This window comes from Chaetodon auriga, chromosome 20 (assembly GCF_051107435.1).
Source record: "Chaetodon auriga isolate fChaAug3 chromosome 20, fChaAug3.hap1, whole genome shotgun sequence".
NCBI classification, from domain to species: Eukaryota; Metazoa; Chordata; class Actinopteri; order Chaetodontiformes; family Chaetodontidae; genus Chaetodon; species Chaetodon auriga.
The window spans coordinates 11,202,865-11,217,900 of NC_135093.1; the positions used below are offsets into that span (position 1 = coordinate 11,202,865).

The 15,036-nt window shown below is 43.7% G+C and overlaps 2 protein-coding genes across 3 annotated transcripts; one reads left to right on the top strand and one right to left on the bottom strand.

Moving 5' to 3' along the window:
• The first annotated feature begins 1,206 nt into the window (after positions 1–1,206).
• mapk7 (mitogen-activated protein kinase 7) lies at positions 1,207–8,100 on the top strand. 2 transcript variants are annotated; one of them, XM_076759398.1, is made up of 7 exons: positions 1,207–1,311; positions 2,327–2,607; positions 2,746–2,911; positions 3,492–5,020; positions 5,109–6,235; positions 6,492–6,622; positions 7,758–8,100. In XM_076759398.1, the coding sequence occupies exons 2-7, from the start codon at positions 2,331–2,333 to the stop codon at positions 7,903–7,905; spliced, it is 3,378 nt and encodes a 1,125-aa protein (XP_076615513.1). In that variant the 5' UTR covers positions 1,207–1,311; positions 2,327–2,330; the 3' UTR covers positions 7,906–8,100. The 2 variants fall into 2 exon arrangements, with proteins under 2 accessions (XP_076615513.1, XP_076615512.1); XM_076759397.1 differs by lacking the exon at positions 1,207–1,311 and adding an exon at positions 1,330–1,455.
• Positions 8,101–8,188: 88 nt separating this feature from the next.
• Positions 8,189–11,416, bottom strand: LOC143338761 (serine protease 27). Its single transcript, XM_076759399.1, has 6 exons — positions 11,077–11,416; positions 10,762–10,874; positions 10,553–10,629; positions 9,772–10,043; positions 9,108–9,268; positions 8,189–8,890 (listed from the first exon to the last, which is right to left on the bottom strand). Exons 1-6 carry the CDS (start codon positions 11,120–11,122, stop codon positions 8,636–8,638), a joined length of 924 nt encoding a protein of 307 aa, XP_076615514.1. The 5' UTR covers positions 11,123–11,416; the 3' UTR covers positions 8,189–8,635.
• Positions 11,417–15,036: the final 3,620 nt, after the last annotated feature.

Genomic DNA, 15,036 nt, shown 5'->3' on the forward strand with positions numbered 1-15,036 from the left:
AAACTTTATTTGTATAGCGCCTTTGATGCCAGATGCCGGAAATGCAGCTCACAAAGAAACCATATCCACCAAGTGGCTCACACAGAAAAACATGGAACAAACATAAAAACAGGGACATGGCATTTATGTAAAATAAGATGGAGAATAAAACCCACTTCATAATAATAGTCAAAATGACATAATAATAAGGATGAGAACTGAATAAAGAGAATGCATAACAGCAACATGGTAATAAAATCACTGAATAGTAGAGTAGTATAGAATAATAGTAATATTGCTAATAATTGTAATAAAAGAAAGTGTAAAAAACCCTCTATTTACTTAAGTAAAAACAGAAAAATATTGACATTGAAATATACTTATATTTTGGATAGCTGAATCTATAATAGAATATAATCTATTAGTTCATTTCTGTTTTGTATTAATCATCTAAATCTGCAAAGTAACTAGTAACTAAAGCTGTCAAACAAATGCAGTTGAATAAAAAGGTAATGTCTGCCTCCAAAATGTAGTGAACAAGATGTAAAGTAGCAAAAAATAGAAATGCTTAATCAGGGTACCTCAAAAATTGTACAGTACAGTAAATTTTACTTCAGAAATACACATTCTGAAATAAAGTTGTGTTTAATCAAACTGCCATCCAGCCCTGATGTTGGTAGATGCAAATAAACCTATAATAATGCCTTGTATGATAGACATGACAGTTTGTGGGGCTTGGAAGCAAAAGGTATCATCAAGTAAGGGACAAGTATCTCAAAATTGTGCTATGTACAATACTTGAGTAAATATACTTTCAGACACTGTACATAATTCATTTGCATGTGCTTTCACACACTTAGTCTACTATCTATCCATCTATCCATCTATCCATCTATCTATCTATCTATGCTCCAGTGTTGTTGTAATTAGTTATTGGTATATTATCATTAGCAGCAGTAGTAGTAGTAGCAATAATAGTACTTTTTGACCTACACAAGTGTTATTTTTTAGTTAAGTCCATCATCCATGAAGAGGTTTAAGTGCAGGTAATATTTGTCTCAACGTGGCCCCTCCTAAAATAATTTAATTCTGGAAAACAGCGTCACCACCACCCAAAAACAGAGACCCTACTGTTTGCCGTAATGTCCCGCCTCCCACACGATCTCCGCTCCTATTGGATGGTCTTTCGGACGTCATCTCGCATCATTGGTCCGGCAGATGGCACTCAAACTCAACACGGAACTCACGAGGAAGAGGCAGACAAAAACAAGAGATAGCAGTGCTACTACGGGCTTAACGACATAATTACGGATGTTGTGGATGGCTGACAAGGTGATAGTCGAGTCCGTTAGGTAGAAACACAACTCTGTTGTCCCGGTTTCGTTATATAAACCGAGAAAGACATGGTTTAATGGTTTCCTTTCCTAGAAAGCCTGAGCTTCAGGTAACTAGCCTACGCCCCTGCGCCAAAAGTGGGTAAGGCTGCGTCTTCATCGTGTAATTAGTGTATTTTAATTACTCTGCAGCACGAAAGCCAGCGGGCTCTTACAGACCGCTCCTCCTGGATTTCCCCACTCTTTCTGTGTGTAAGCAGACTCCAGCTGTGATCGAGAGACGTCTTTGGATAGAGAGCTACAGGTTTGGCCGTTTGACTGACAGGCCTAGCGTGTGTGAAGTTGCTGGGCAGCGCGATGGTCCCGCCTCATTTCTTTTAACCTTCACAGTTTATGAGCATTTTAACATAAAGTACGTCTGTTTAGCTAATGTTGTGACTTAATTATGGTCTTGATCCTGTGCAACTGTTTATAAATGTCACTGACCCTCTGTCAAGAGTCTTGAGGTGGCTCCTGGGGGCCCGGGGCTCTGCAAGTAAGAGGACAGGTTTTTTTGTGGAGTTAAGCTTGGCTACCAATAAGTAAGCTTCCAGTAACAGAAATATTACCTGTTTGATTCACATCAGTGGTCCTCAGCTCTGGCCTCTGTTTTCCCACCGTTATCAGATGATACTAACGTGTAGTTTTGTAAGCATGTAAGAAAATCAGTAAATACTCAGCTGGGACAAGCAACAGTTTGGCTTTTTTTGATTGAAAAGTGACTCGAACAAATATTCAGTTATCAAACTAGTTAATTTCCTGTTTCAGCTCTACTTTTTAGTATATTATGGACTGGGCAACAATTTGATGTTTAGGTTTATTAATTATCAGCAGAATAATACTATTACGATATCAAACTGTATATTTTTCTTGTCCAAATGAAAGAGGCGTGATTGAAAATGTCACTGCAGTTAAGAACCTGTAAGATAATGCCAGTGAGTTTTTCTAACTTTGCCATTTTTGATTCTTTTCAGAAAAATGTCAACTGAGGAGGGTGGAGAAGGTAAAAATGGTCAACCTGTGGCCATGTCACCTGAAAGAATGGCCACTGACAAAAGCAGAGAAAACCAGAACCAGCGTGGCGTCGAGGCTGCGGGAGGCACCGCAGATACCAGCACCACAGCGAAGAACCTGGCTTTGCTTAAAGCACACTCTCTGGACGTGAAGTTCGACGTCGGAGAGGAGTATGATGTTATAGAAACCATCGGCACAGGGGCCTATGGCGTTGTTTCATCTGCCAGGAGAAGGGACAATGGTAGGTCTGATTTAATGCAGAAATCACACGACTCATTCAGTGCTTAATATTAAACATTCATTTGTTAACATCGTCATTCAAACTCAGTTGTATGTCCTGTCCTGTGATTTTTCATTGGGGCTTATTTTCATTTCACAGGCCAGCAGGTAGCGATAAAGAAGATCTCTAATGCTTTTGAAGTGGTGACAAATGCCAAACGCACATTGCGAGAGCTGAAGATTCTCAAGCACTTCAAACATGACAACATTATTGCCATCAAAGACATCCTGCAGCCCAACCTTCCTCACTCTGCCTTCAAATCTGTGTATGTACTTTTTATCTTGTATGTAACTTTGGTGGCAAACAGCACATGCATTGTGGAAATTGGAAATATGTGGCCAATTCTAGCAGAGCTTAAAACAAAAATCCAGAAAGTATTACTTTATATTTAACATCATATCAGTAGTAGTTGTACTGAACACGTTTGTGTAACTGAGAGACATCTGTCAGTTGTAGATTGTTACACTTATTAAGACTTTATGGCTCATTTTAATCTGACTGGACATAATAACTTACAGATGCTGGAGAAAATCACAAGCTATCAAACATATCCTACAAGCTGTACAGTTTGAAAATTCACTTGATCTCTCACAGGCCTCAACACAAACTGCCCTCACAAAGGACTGGAGATTGTTCAGAAGATTCATGTTTAGATGAGAGAGAAATTTGGTTATTAGGGTGAATTTTGGAACTCTTGCAGTATAATGTGCTGTTTGAAGTCTTGCTGTTTGGCCACAGTTCACTTCTGTTAGTCAGTAAATTGAGATGACTTCTGTTCTGATTGAGAGATGAACAAACAGACTGCCTTGAGCTCATCTCACTTTTCCGACTCCTCATGTGTGCAGGTACGTGGTGCTGGACCTCATGGAGAGTGACTTGCACCAGATCATACACTCTGCCCAGACCCTCACCTCAGAGCACACGCGTTACTTTCTGTACCAGCTCCTCCGTGGCCTTAAGTACGTGCACTCTGCCAATGTCATCCACCGTGACCTCAAACCCTCCAATCTGCTGGTGAATGAGAATTGTGAGTTAAAAATCGGTGACTTCGGCATGGCGAGGGGTCTAAGTTCACACCCTGAAGAGTCTCATTCCTTCATGACTGAATATGTGGCGACTCGATGGTACCGTGCTCCTGAACTCTTGCTGTCCCTGAATCACTATAGCTTGGCCATCGACTTGTGGTCTGTGGGCTGCATCTTTGCGGAAATGTTGGGGCGGAAGCAACTTTTTCCTGGGAAGCACTACGTCCACCAGCTCCAGCTCATTTTGTCCGTGTTAGGCACGCCCCCTGAGGGCTTGATTGGTGCTATTAGGGCTGACAGAGTACGCTCCTATGTTCAGAGTCTTCCATCACGGTCTGCTGTGCCTCTGGCCAAACTCTACCCACAAGCAGAACCAGAGGCCTTGGACCTGCTGGCAGTCATGTTGCGCTTTGACCCTCGTGAGAGAATCAGTGTGACGCAAGCACTTGAGCATCCTTACTTGGCCAAGTACCACGACCCAGACGATGAGCCAATTTGCGTGCCAGCGTTTGACTTTGAATTTGACAAGCTTCCAATGAACAAGGAACAAATCAAAGAGGCGATTCTGATGGAGATCCAGGACTTTCATCAAAAAAAACAGACCTGTCGTCAAAGACTGCAGTTCAGGCCATTGCCGAGGGCGAACGGCAGAGCTGCGGCACAAAGCAGTAGCCAGTGTAAAGCTCAGCCCTCCACTGTAAACCTGAGCAAATCAACACTGGTTCCAATGACACAACACCCGCAAGCAGCACAAGTGAAGTCGCAGCAGCAACAAGACCACACACCAGCAGAAGTGAACCACACATTTACAAATCAGATTCAAACCTTCAATAAGCCCGCGTCCCTTCTAGAAGTTGTTCCGCCTCATGTGACCCACAACTTGCCTCTCCTCTCTAAAAGTGAAAGCGGCCCAGTTGATGTGGACATGCCCAGTGCCAACTCAGACAGCGGTCAGCCAGAGACTATAGATTTAACGACACCGGTCTCGAGTCAGGACACTCCATCAGAAACAATGAGAGATAGTGAGGTACAGGAGCAGCTAACCAGCAGTCAGGCTCCTCTGACTCAGCCCACCCAGAGCCAGTCCATGACCCAGACTCCCACCTCCATTCCTGCAACGCCAGCACAGACCATGACGCCCCTGCCCACCACTGTGCCTTCCCTTTCTCTCTCTGTGGCACAGGCCCAGTCATTGTCTCAGTCCCTTTCACAGTCACTGTCCAAGAATGCCAGGCCTCCTCCAGGTGCCGGCGAGGGAACCAGAAAAGAAGGAGCCATTTCTGAGGATACTAAAGCCGCACTCAAAGCAGCTTTATTGAAATCAGCTCTCAGAAATAAAGCCAGGGGTGGTGAGTTCATAGTTTTCCACATCTACTTATATCACTGACATGTTGTGCTTTAGACCACCTTTATCTTTGTTTAATCTTTTCTTTGCAGATGGAGGTACCTCCGCTCTGGGCATTGACGCCGGCGCAGGAGGAGGTCTGCCGTCCTCCCTGTCTTCTGTTGCAGAGTCGCGTCGGCCTGTCACAGCACAGGAGCGTCAACGAGAAAGAGAGGAGAAACGAAGGAAGAGGCAGGAACGGGCAAGAGAGAGGGAGAGGAAAATGAAGGAAAAGGAGAGAAGAGAGGGAAAGCTGGGGGACTCGCTGGGTGGGGTTCTGCTGAGTGACAACGACAAAAGCCTTCTGCAGCGTTGGACAAAGATGATGGACAGGCACAATGAGAGATCTCAGACTCCTAATAACGACGGAGCAAATAATAAGGACTGTAATGTGAACTGCAATGTCAACCCGCACCGGGGCGTAGCTATTGGTGATAACACTCAAGGAGCACTGAACAATAAAACGGACAAGGAGGCAAGGAAGATCCAGTCTCATGAACAGTTAATCTCTCATGTTAAAGCTAGCCAGCAGGGCATGTTTCAGCCTCCCAGCACCCAGCAACCATCATTACTTTTCTCCATGAGCCAGAGGAAGCCTCCAGCAGACATAGTTGTTGCTGTAAGTGGAGGGATAGACATAATGACTGTCACTAGTGGCTTTGTTAAAAACAACACGCTCAAACCTCACAGCGAGAGCAACGGACAAAGTGGTTTCAACTGTTTGGGGAACTGGAGCGGGCAGCAATTAGAGACGAGGCCACCACAACAACCGCAACCAAACAGGAAGCCGCAGCCAACACCGTCCAGCTTTCTCCAGCCTCAGCTCCAGCCTCAAACCCAGCCTGACCCCCAACCTCAGTCGCAGCTGCTTCCTCTGGAGACTTTTTTGACCAAAGCTCCGGCATTAACCACCAGAGAGACAAACGGGAATGTGGAAATCGGAGGCCAAAATAACCTCAACTCCCACCCTAACCCCTCAACTGCAAATGCCAGTCCGATGGAGAAGCTGTGTCCCTCTGTAGGAGAGAAATCCGGGCCACAGACCACAAACTCGATCTGTGGGGCTTTAGGGGTCCCCTCGCAGCCTCATCCCAGCTTAGGGTTCACAGACACTGGACAGCAAGGACCCTCCATTGCCCCTGACATCCACACAGTAACACTGCAGCTCTCCAAGTCCCAGGTGTGCCTCGTGTTTCTTCTGCTGCTTTGTGCCGTCCTTGTAAAATATTGTGTTGCTGTTTGCAGGTAGCATTTTACCAAGAGAAGCTACATGTACTGCCAGAGCACTGAGGCTGCTTTCATTACAGAAGCCATACAAAAACATTTGCTTTTCCATACATGCCAGGCTTAAATGTCATAATCTTCTGCTTGCCTCTAATCGTTCTTTAGGATGCAAAGTTCAGTTGACCCAATGTTTCCCCCCCCTCTCCCGTCAGGTAGAGGACGTTTTACCCCCTGTGTTCTCGGTCACCCCTAAAGGCAGTGGTGCTGGGTACGGAGTGGGCTTTGACCTGGATGACCTTCTCAACCAGTCTCTCACAGACCTGCAACACTGTGACCGGGACAGGTAAGGTCTGATCCAGGGTCAGCTTGGTTTCAGATACTGCTTTCACAAGTCTGATACTGGGGGGGAAAAAAAACCCAAAAAAAAACATACCGTCTGCTTAAAGTTTTACCATTTCATATCAGACTATTTTCTGTAGCTGTGCATATCATCTGGTAGTTATTGTTTGGCAAACGTGGCTCAGAATTTTATTAGACCTAGTACAGCCTTACATTACTGCCTCGTGTGATGTTTCCATGCAGGATTCATCATGATGGATGCAGCACAAGTTAACTCACAGGTTCACGTTTTTTTTTTTTCCCAAGGGCTCAAATGTCATGCCCATATATACAGTAGACATTATGCTTTTTTTTTTTTTAACTTTCTTTTGGCTCAAATTCCATGAATGTTTACTTTTAGGGCTCCAACAAATTATTTTCATTATCAATGAATCTGCAAATTATTTTCTTGATTGATCATTTTTCTTCTAAAATGTAAAAAATCTCAATCAGCATTTCCCAAAAGCTTTTGTTCATATGTGACACATAAAAACATCTAATAGTTACAGTGAAGAAGCTGGAACCAATGACATTTTGGCATTTTTGCTGGAAAAAAAAAAGACTGAAACATTGAATCGTCAAAATTGTTGCACATGAACTTTCTGTCATTTGCTTTATTAAATGTTTCATTTGTTTTAACAGTATCAATGTCAACAGTGTGATATAAGAAATATTTTTGAGGTGTCCAAAGTAGGAACTAGTACTCTCCTTGGAAAAAGTATACAAAGTGTTAAATCATTCTCTACAATCATGTTAGCATGTCTTCACAGTTCATTAGACTCAAATTAACACCTGGAGCAAAATCATTAATGTCTTCAAGAGTCAGGTTTACCTCAGACTTCAGGTGAGCTCAGATAAAACGGTCTCTGTTCATACATCACTCAGCACAGTGAAGGTCAAACGTCCAAGTGACGTAACAAGAAGCAAAGCGCATCTGAGTGGGGGGGGGGGTTCTTTAAACACTAAGTAGGCTGCAGACTTGCATGTGTAGTTTTCAGGACTTTCAGTGTTGGCACTCGGTTCGGTTTGAGAAAAAAGTTAACATATGATGAAAAAAAGCTGCTCTTAATGCTTTCTCTATTTCCCTTCTCCTCCATCAGTTACGACTCGGCCCCCCTCTCGGCCTCCCTCTTATCTGATTGGAGCGAGGTTCACCGCATGACTCCAGCTGATCTGGAATCACTGCAGCAGGAGTTGCAGCTCGGCTCCCCCATGATCCTCTCTGATACCATCCCCCCCGATGCCTGACTTTCCCCTCCGGGACTTTCAAAGACAACACTTGGATTTGTATAAACGTTAAAAATTTTTTTAGCACGAGAACTTTGGATGAAGACTTATCGAAATAATTTAAAAGCTAGCTTTTTTTAATAGGCATTACCAAGCAGTCTTTTTTACCGTTATGACATGCTGGCCTTCTTTATAATAAAGAAAACTCATCACCTGTCTCTGCCTTTGGATATTCAATGAACGACAGTGAAAGCGTGTTCAGTTTATGAGATTGAGTTGCTTTGCAATAAGGAGGGGCGGCTTCAAATTAGCTTAAAGCAAAAGAACATTTTAAATAACAAAGGATGGCATAGTTTGCTTTTCTGAGGTGGTGTGTACATTGTTGTGGTATTTCAAGACAGCTGAAGCTTCGATCCGTATTGATTCGACACATTTCCAAACCCACCTATCAGAAGTTAAACTGAGCACTGACCTGATTTTCAGAATCAAATTAACTATTTATTTCAGATACAGAACACATGATTTATTTAGCTCATAATTCTGATTTAAAATACAAAACCTATCCAAACTACTTTGAATCAGGTTATATTCTAAAAGATTATATTACATTTCATGTTCAATATGGCTTCATGTACATATCAGGCATAGTTTTTCTATTCAACAAAACTTGGGGCTTCAGTTATAATTGATCACCTCCTTCATTTCCCCTGGTTGGCATTCTACCCTCCAGAGATCCAGTTTTCAAAGTGTCTTATCTGTGAAGCAGGGCCAGTAGAGCGGACAGACAGCTGCTCAACACGGCAGTCCTCCCACACCAGCTCTGATGAGCTCGGCCATACAGCCGGATCCCTGGTACTGTGTTGCTGATGAAGCTTGAGTAGCTGGTCAGTCTGGCATACACACCTGGCTGGTTTGCGTGAGCGCAGCCCTGTCCGAAACTCACCACCCCGGCCTGCACCCACGTCCCATTTACCATCTGGCAGACGAGGGGCCCTCCTGAATCACCCTGAACAGGTGACACAAACACACAGATGTATTCAGCTTTCACCACTGGGAGGTATCAAAGTGCTCAAAACGAAGGTCTTGCAAGCTACACAGTGGATGACGGCAGAACAGCAGCAAGCCGAGTCGTTTTTTCAATGCAGGTTCTTGTGTTGTTCGTGTATGCAAGCGTGCAATTGTGAATGTAAATGAAACGGTGCAAACAGCTGATCCCACAGTACCTGGCAGGAGTCCTTGCCGCCCTCCTGGTATCCAGCGCAGATCATGTCATACAGGATGTCCACCTGGTTGGCCGGGTCCGTCCGGTACATCTCCTGGCATGAACTCTGGGAGATGATTGGCACCTGCACTTCCTGCAGGGTCCCAACTCCTGGCAGAGGGACTGAGGGGAATACGAGGACAGCGTATATGTAAAGCTATTTATTACACTGAAGCAGATCAAAGCTTCATCAACATTGACATTTGAACTTCAAATCAACATTTGAATGCTGCAGGTCTGCATTTTTGCAAGTCAGATAAACCTTAGGCTACACTAATATTATTAACATGCTACTATGTGTACAATGAAATTCCAGTGGTGGCTGAGCAGGATTGTTTCCAACTAACTGAACTTACTGAATGCCAACAAGCATTTATGTTGGCGAAACTAGCAGAGACTAGTAGTCTCGATAGCAGCTTCGAGGTTCTTATGTTGAAAAAGCAGTAAAGCTCACGACAGACATTTTTTTCATTCCTTTCAATCTTGATAATCTTTTCTTTTACATGCATGAGAAGAATAATTCATGTATTTGCTTGCCAGAGTCCAGGGATTTGGAGACTTGTAAGACATTTAACCGCTGAATAAAAGTTACCTGCACATGCTAACATGATGTGAAGAAGCCTTACCTTCATCCCGGATGTTCCCCCAGCCGGTGACAGAGCACAGCATGCCACCTGGGAACAGGGTGCCAGAGGCGGGCAAGCAGACAGGACGGACATAATCTGACCAGGTTACTGCGCTGGACAGCTGCACCAACGCCAAATCCTTCCCGCTGTGAGGTTCCACATAACCGTTTGGAATCACCACCCTGCTCACACGATGCGCTGACTCGTGCAAGTTGATGCCATTCAGCTGGTACCGGCCAGCGTAGATGATGTAAGAGCTCACATCGGACGGACTGAAGGAAGACACAGGGGACAGCAAATGAAACCTGCTACACTGGAAATGCAAAACCTTGTCATATTTTAGATTAAGAAAGGGTATTTTATGCAAAGTGGGTGCTCCTTGAAATGGACTTGGCGCTCAAGGAAAAAGTAAAATTCCCAGTTGCGCTCATATTAACAACATTTTGGCGCAGTAAAACTCAAATAATCAAATTAATGGCAAATGGTCTGCAGGATTTTTGGCAGTCAGACTTCCATCTGACTTTCTGGTGTGCAAGAAATTGGTACATGTGGGCAAAAAACAGTTAAGGCTCTTCAACTGCATGTTGAATATGATGAAGGTAATTTTCCAGAGCAGGTGAAGAAGGATATAAAACAGACTTTCCTCAAGGGCTTTAACAAAATTGCTAAGAATTCCACTAAAATGACTCAGATGGCTCAAAAAGAAGCAGAGCACCTATGGACGCGTCCTCAGCTGTGAGTTCACGTGCTGATTTTTTGGCCTGAGGAGAGTTTATCTTACTTGGGGAAACAGTGAGCGGCCGATAGGACCCAGTTCTCTGAGATGATGGAGCCTCCACAGATATGAGCGGAGGATGTCTGCAAGCCCAGGGGAGAAAAGAGTGAGTCACCTCCGCATCACAGGCAAACCCCTCTCTCAGCAGGTCAGTTTGACAAACAAGACCCAGACTGCAGCCACTGCTTAGCCACCCACAGACATGTCTGACCTACCTGGATATCCACCTGCCACGGCCAAGCCCCTTCTTTGGAGTCCATCCCGCCCACTATCCTGTTCTCCACTAGCGGTGGTCGGCCACATTGTTGGGCGTATGAAGCCAAAATACCTAAACATAAACAGGAATGACACTCCTGGTTCACTCTTAGGGATGAGGCTGAACTTTTTTACAGTATGTCAAATAAAATGTTTTATTGGATTAGCTAAGAGCACATTTTACTGTGTTTTCCTGGTGGACAAAGAAACAACAGACATGGCGAGCGCAGGTATGAGATGGGGGCGGGGGGGTGGATATGACGGTTGATACTCACCTGATACGCACCAAAAAATGGCAGGAAACTGCATTTTGAGCGACATTATCGGACGTTTCGCGACACAAACAACGCTCGTAACTTCTACTGAAGCAGAGCCAACGATTATTTCTGAGGCCTAAATCACGATAAATGTCCTTTCAGCGCCGTTACTTCTGCTGCTGCCTTCCCGCTCCGTAATCTTAATCTTCCTCTTCTTCTTCTTTGTTGAGACTCGGGCCGTACAGGTGATTAAAAAAAGTTACGTCTCCTTTGATAAAAACATGTCTCCAACCGTTTCAACGCCGATAAAACCCGTTCACGACTCCACCTTCAACCTAATGCGGTTTCAGGTGCAATTCAAGAGAAGCTTTGGATCACAAACACCTGGCTAACTGTGTGCTCTGACTCACCCAATCAAAACCCCCGTCCCGCCCTCTTATTCCACCTGAGCTAATGAAAAGGAAGGACCGTAACCGCGGACCAATCTGATCATCCTCCTGATTTGGTCACAGGTAAAACAAGTTTTCCGCTATATGGGATGTTTTTTTTTTGTTTTGTTTTGTTTTTGTGTTCTGTAAATTTTATATGAGTTATATATCTTATTTATATTTATGTTTTATCATATCAAAGGCTTGAACAAATAGCAAATATCATTCGTTTTTATCTAGAAAATATCTGCCGCTGTAGTGAATGGCTGAGTACAATATAGTACAATGGCAGGTCTTATTTTTTCCTTCAAAGATCAGCTCTATGCTTTAGGTATTAAAATGAGGGTCAAAGACAATTAGCCTCCTCAAACGTGAGTCAGTTCAGTTTTTTCTTTACTGATTACACCTACTAAAAACAGGCCTTACATTACTTCAAGGTCTGAAATTCTTCAGAACCTGCTTGAACTGCTTTGCGGTTGCACTGAGCGTTTACTCATTGTTTGTGGGAGCGTTCCATGTTTCCATGTAGCTCCAGGTGGAAACCAGTTGAACAGGTATTAGAGGAAAAGCAGCTGGGTTATAGCACACACAAGGTAAGCAGCACCCTGAATGGATACACTGACTAAAAGACATGTAGGATGAGGTCAGACACCCAGGTCAAAGGTCAAACACTGTCCTAACCTGGGTGCATGCGTGTATGTGATTGATTATATGTTTCCAACATTAAATAAATAATGTTTTATGTTGTTTGTGTGAATATTATTGTGAATCATTCAGTTGGTTTTAAGACTAATGCCACACACATCTGGGCTGTGCATGGCTTTTTTTTTTTTCTTTTACATGACACCAAATGTTTATTCCTTCTGTCTGTCTATAAAGCTGTCTCTCTTTTTCCTTCTCTCTCTCTTTTCCTCTCTTCCCTCCCTCCCTCCATCCCTCCCTCCCTCCCTGCCTCCCTGCCCCAGGCAGTGTGTCTAGTTTCACAGAGCAATTGAAGGTGACAGGGACAGAGAGAGAGGGAGAGGGAGGGAGGGACAGAGGGAGGACACATCACAGTATCGCCTGGGGCTACACAACAGTAGAGGAAGAGCGAGAGATGGAGGGACAAAGAGAAAAGAGAGGAGGGACTCACGAAAAGTACTCACAGGGAATTCCATAAACAGGTAATGGAAGGATAAAGTTATACACAAAGAGTTGAAATGTGTTTGTCACACATGTGTTTGCCAGCAGGCCGGTGGATAATCACTTTTTTAATCACTAACGGCGTCTTTTTGTGCGCAAGCCCCTTCCACTCTGCTCCCCTCACTCATAATATATGAACGCATTATAGGATCCAGTCAGTAAGAGCAATTATAATGCACTCCCGTTTGTTTTTATTTTAACGACTTGATGAATATTTGTCGTGGCATTGTAACCATGGTGACTGCCTCCACCGCCGCCGCCCCCCCTCCCAACCCTCCCACCCTTCCCTCCTCTCCCAGCCCTGTCCACCACCCCTTCCCCATCCCCCCTTCAGCGCTGAAAAAGCAAGGGATGGCGAGCGAGAGAGGGAGAGAGAGAGAGAGGGAGAGAGAGGTGACAGGAATGAACTAACAAGATGCACTAAAAAAATGCATGTCCTGGAGCTACATGAATCTTTGCAGCGAAGCACGCGGCCATCTCTCTCTCTCTCTCTCACGCACACACACACACACACACACATTATTGCACTGAGCACACAGGGATCACATAGGTTAAGCCACATTCCAACAACTGGAACACAATAAGACGCAACCATGATTTGTGAATAAAGAAAAACAAAAGGGTAACCAGCTAGACAGCAGTGGGGTGGAATGTGGAGGGTGTGATCGGGGATTAATGCCAAGGCTTTAGGTTTAGTTTTACACTAATCGAGCAGTTTTGTTACTCAACTTCCCGTCGCTTTCTTTCTTTCCCCTCACGTTCAAAGCGCTCACTCTTGCTCAAGTGCTCTGCAAAAGTAGAATTCGGAGGTACTTGTGCAAGAGTATGTCCATTTTGAATGACTTTATTAATCCTCTGCTGCACCAAATTTCAGAGGGAAATATTGCATTTTTTCACTCCAGGATGTTTATGTGACAGATATAGTCACTCATTACTGTGCAGATTCTGGTTTGACGCAAAATATATGATGATCTTGTAAAATATGAAGCATTGGAACAGATGACAGTACCCAACATTAAATACAGTCAAAGCTATGCATGTTAAAATGCTGCTTATATGTTGTATGCATCCCTTATAACAATACAATAATATGATATCATTATTCTGCATAATTAGCACTAATTTTGATACTTAAAGTACATTTTCTGATAATACTTTGTACTTCTATTTGAGTGAAATATTGATTGCAGGACTTTAATGAGTACTTCCCCGGTGTGATATTGGTACTTTTATTCGCTTCTTCCTCTGCCGTTCTTATTCCTTTTTACCTTTGAACTTGTCAAGTCCTTTCCTTTCTCCGAGGCACGTCTCGGAGGAAAGTAACAGAGAAAGAGGGAGGGGAGGGGGGGAGAGAGAGACAGAGCAATGGGGGCAGCGGAGAAAGAATAGCATAGTATGAAAGAGAGAGGGAGCGACAGAGAGAAAGGGAGCGCAAAGTCTTGTCAACCGGAAATAAAACAAGCTGGCACCCTCCCCATCCCCAAGCCCCTACACCCACCCCAAAGTCACATACTTCCTCTTCACTCTCTCTATCTCTCTCCTCTGCCTCCATCTTCCATCTCTCTCTTCTTCTCTCCCTTCCGCTGCAAAGAGATATATTTAAACCCCAGTTCTACTCTGCTCTCGCTCTTTGACTCTCCCATACATACCGTCATACCTGCGTCATTACCTAGGCCTCACATCAGACCTTGTGTGTCCATCGCCATGGGTTTCTGTGTGGTGCTCCTCTAACCTGCTATGGGGCCAGACGATGCCTTTGTCTATTGTCCCATAGCTTTAAGGCCAGTGTGTTATAGCAGGAGAACAATACCTCTGTAGTCAGGGAACAATGTAGTGAGAAAAGCTGCTACTCAATCTCTGCATTTTTTAGCCCCCGTGTAAAGAAAAAAAAAACTTTGTTAAGCCCATCAACAGCATCTTTACAGCACTGCAGGGTTAAACACTCAGTCCATATGAGCATGATATCGCATAGCTGATGAAGAAAAAGAAACAATCAGTCCATTGATTAGTTGATAGAACATTAATCTGCAACTATTTTGACTGCTACATCCCTTTGATCAACACAAATACCAAACATTTGCTGGTTTTCAGCTTCTCAAATCTAAGAATGTGCTTCATTTCCTTACATTATTGTAAATGCAATTGTGAGCTCTGGGTTTTGGATTGATCACAAAAAAAAAAGAATATTATGATTTTACAGTATTTTCTGGTGTTTTATGGACCAAACAATTAATCAATTAATTGCAAAATTAATTGAAATTAAGATAATGAAAAATAAAAAGTTGCATTTCACGCCTAAAGACAAACACACGCACTTATAAAACAGCAACTTTCACTGACACTGTCCATAACAAGAATTTGCCTTATT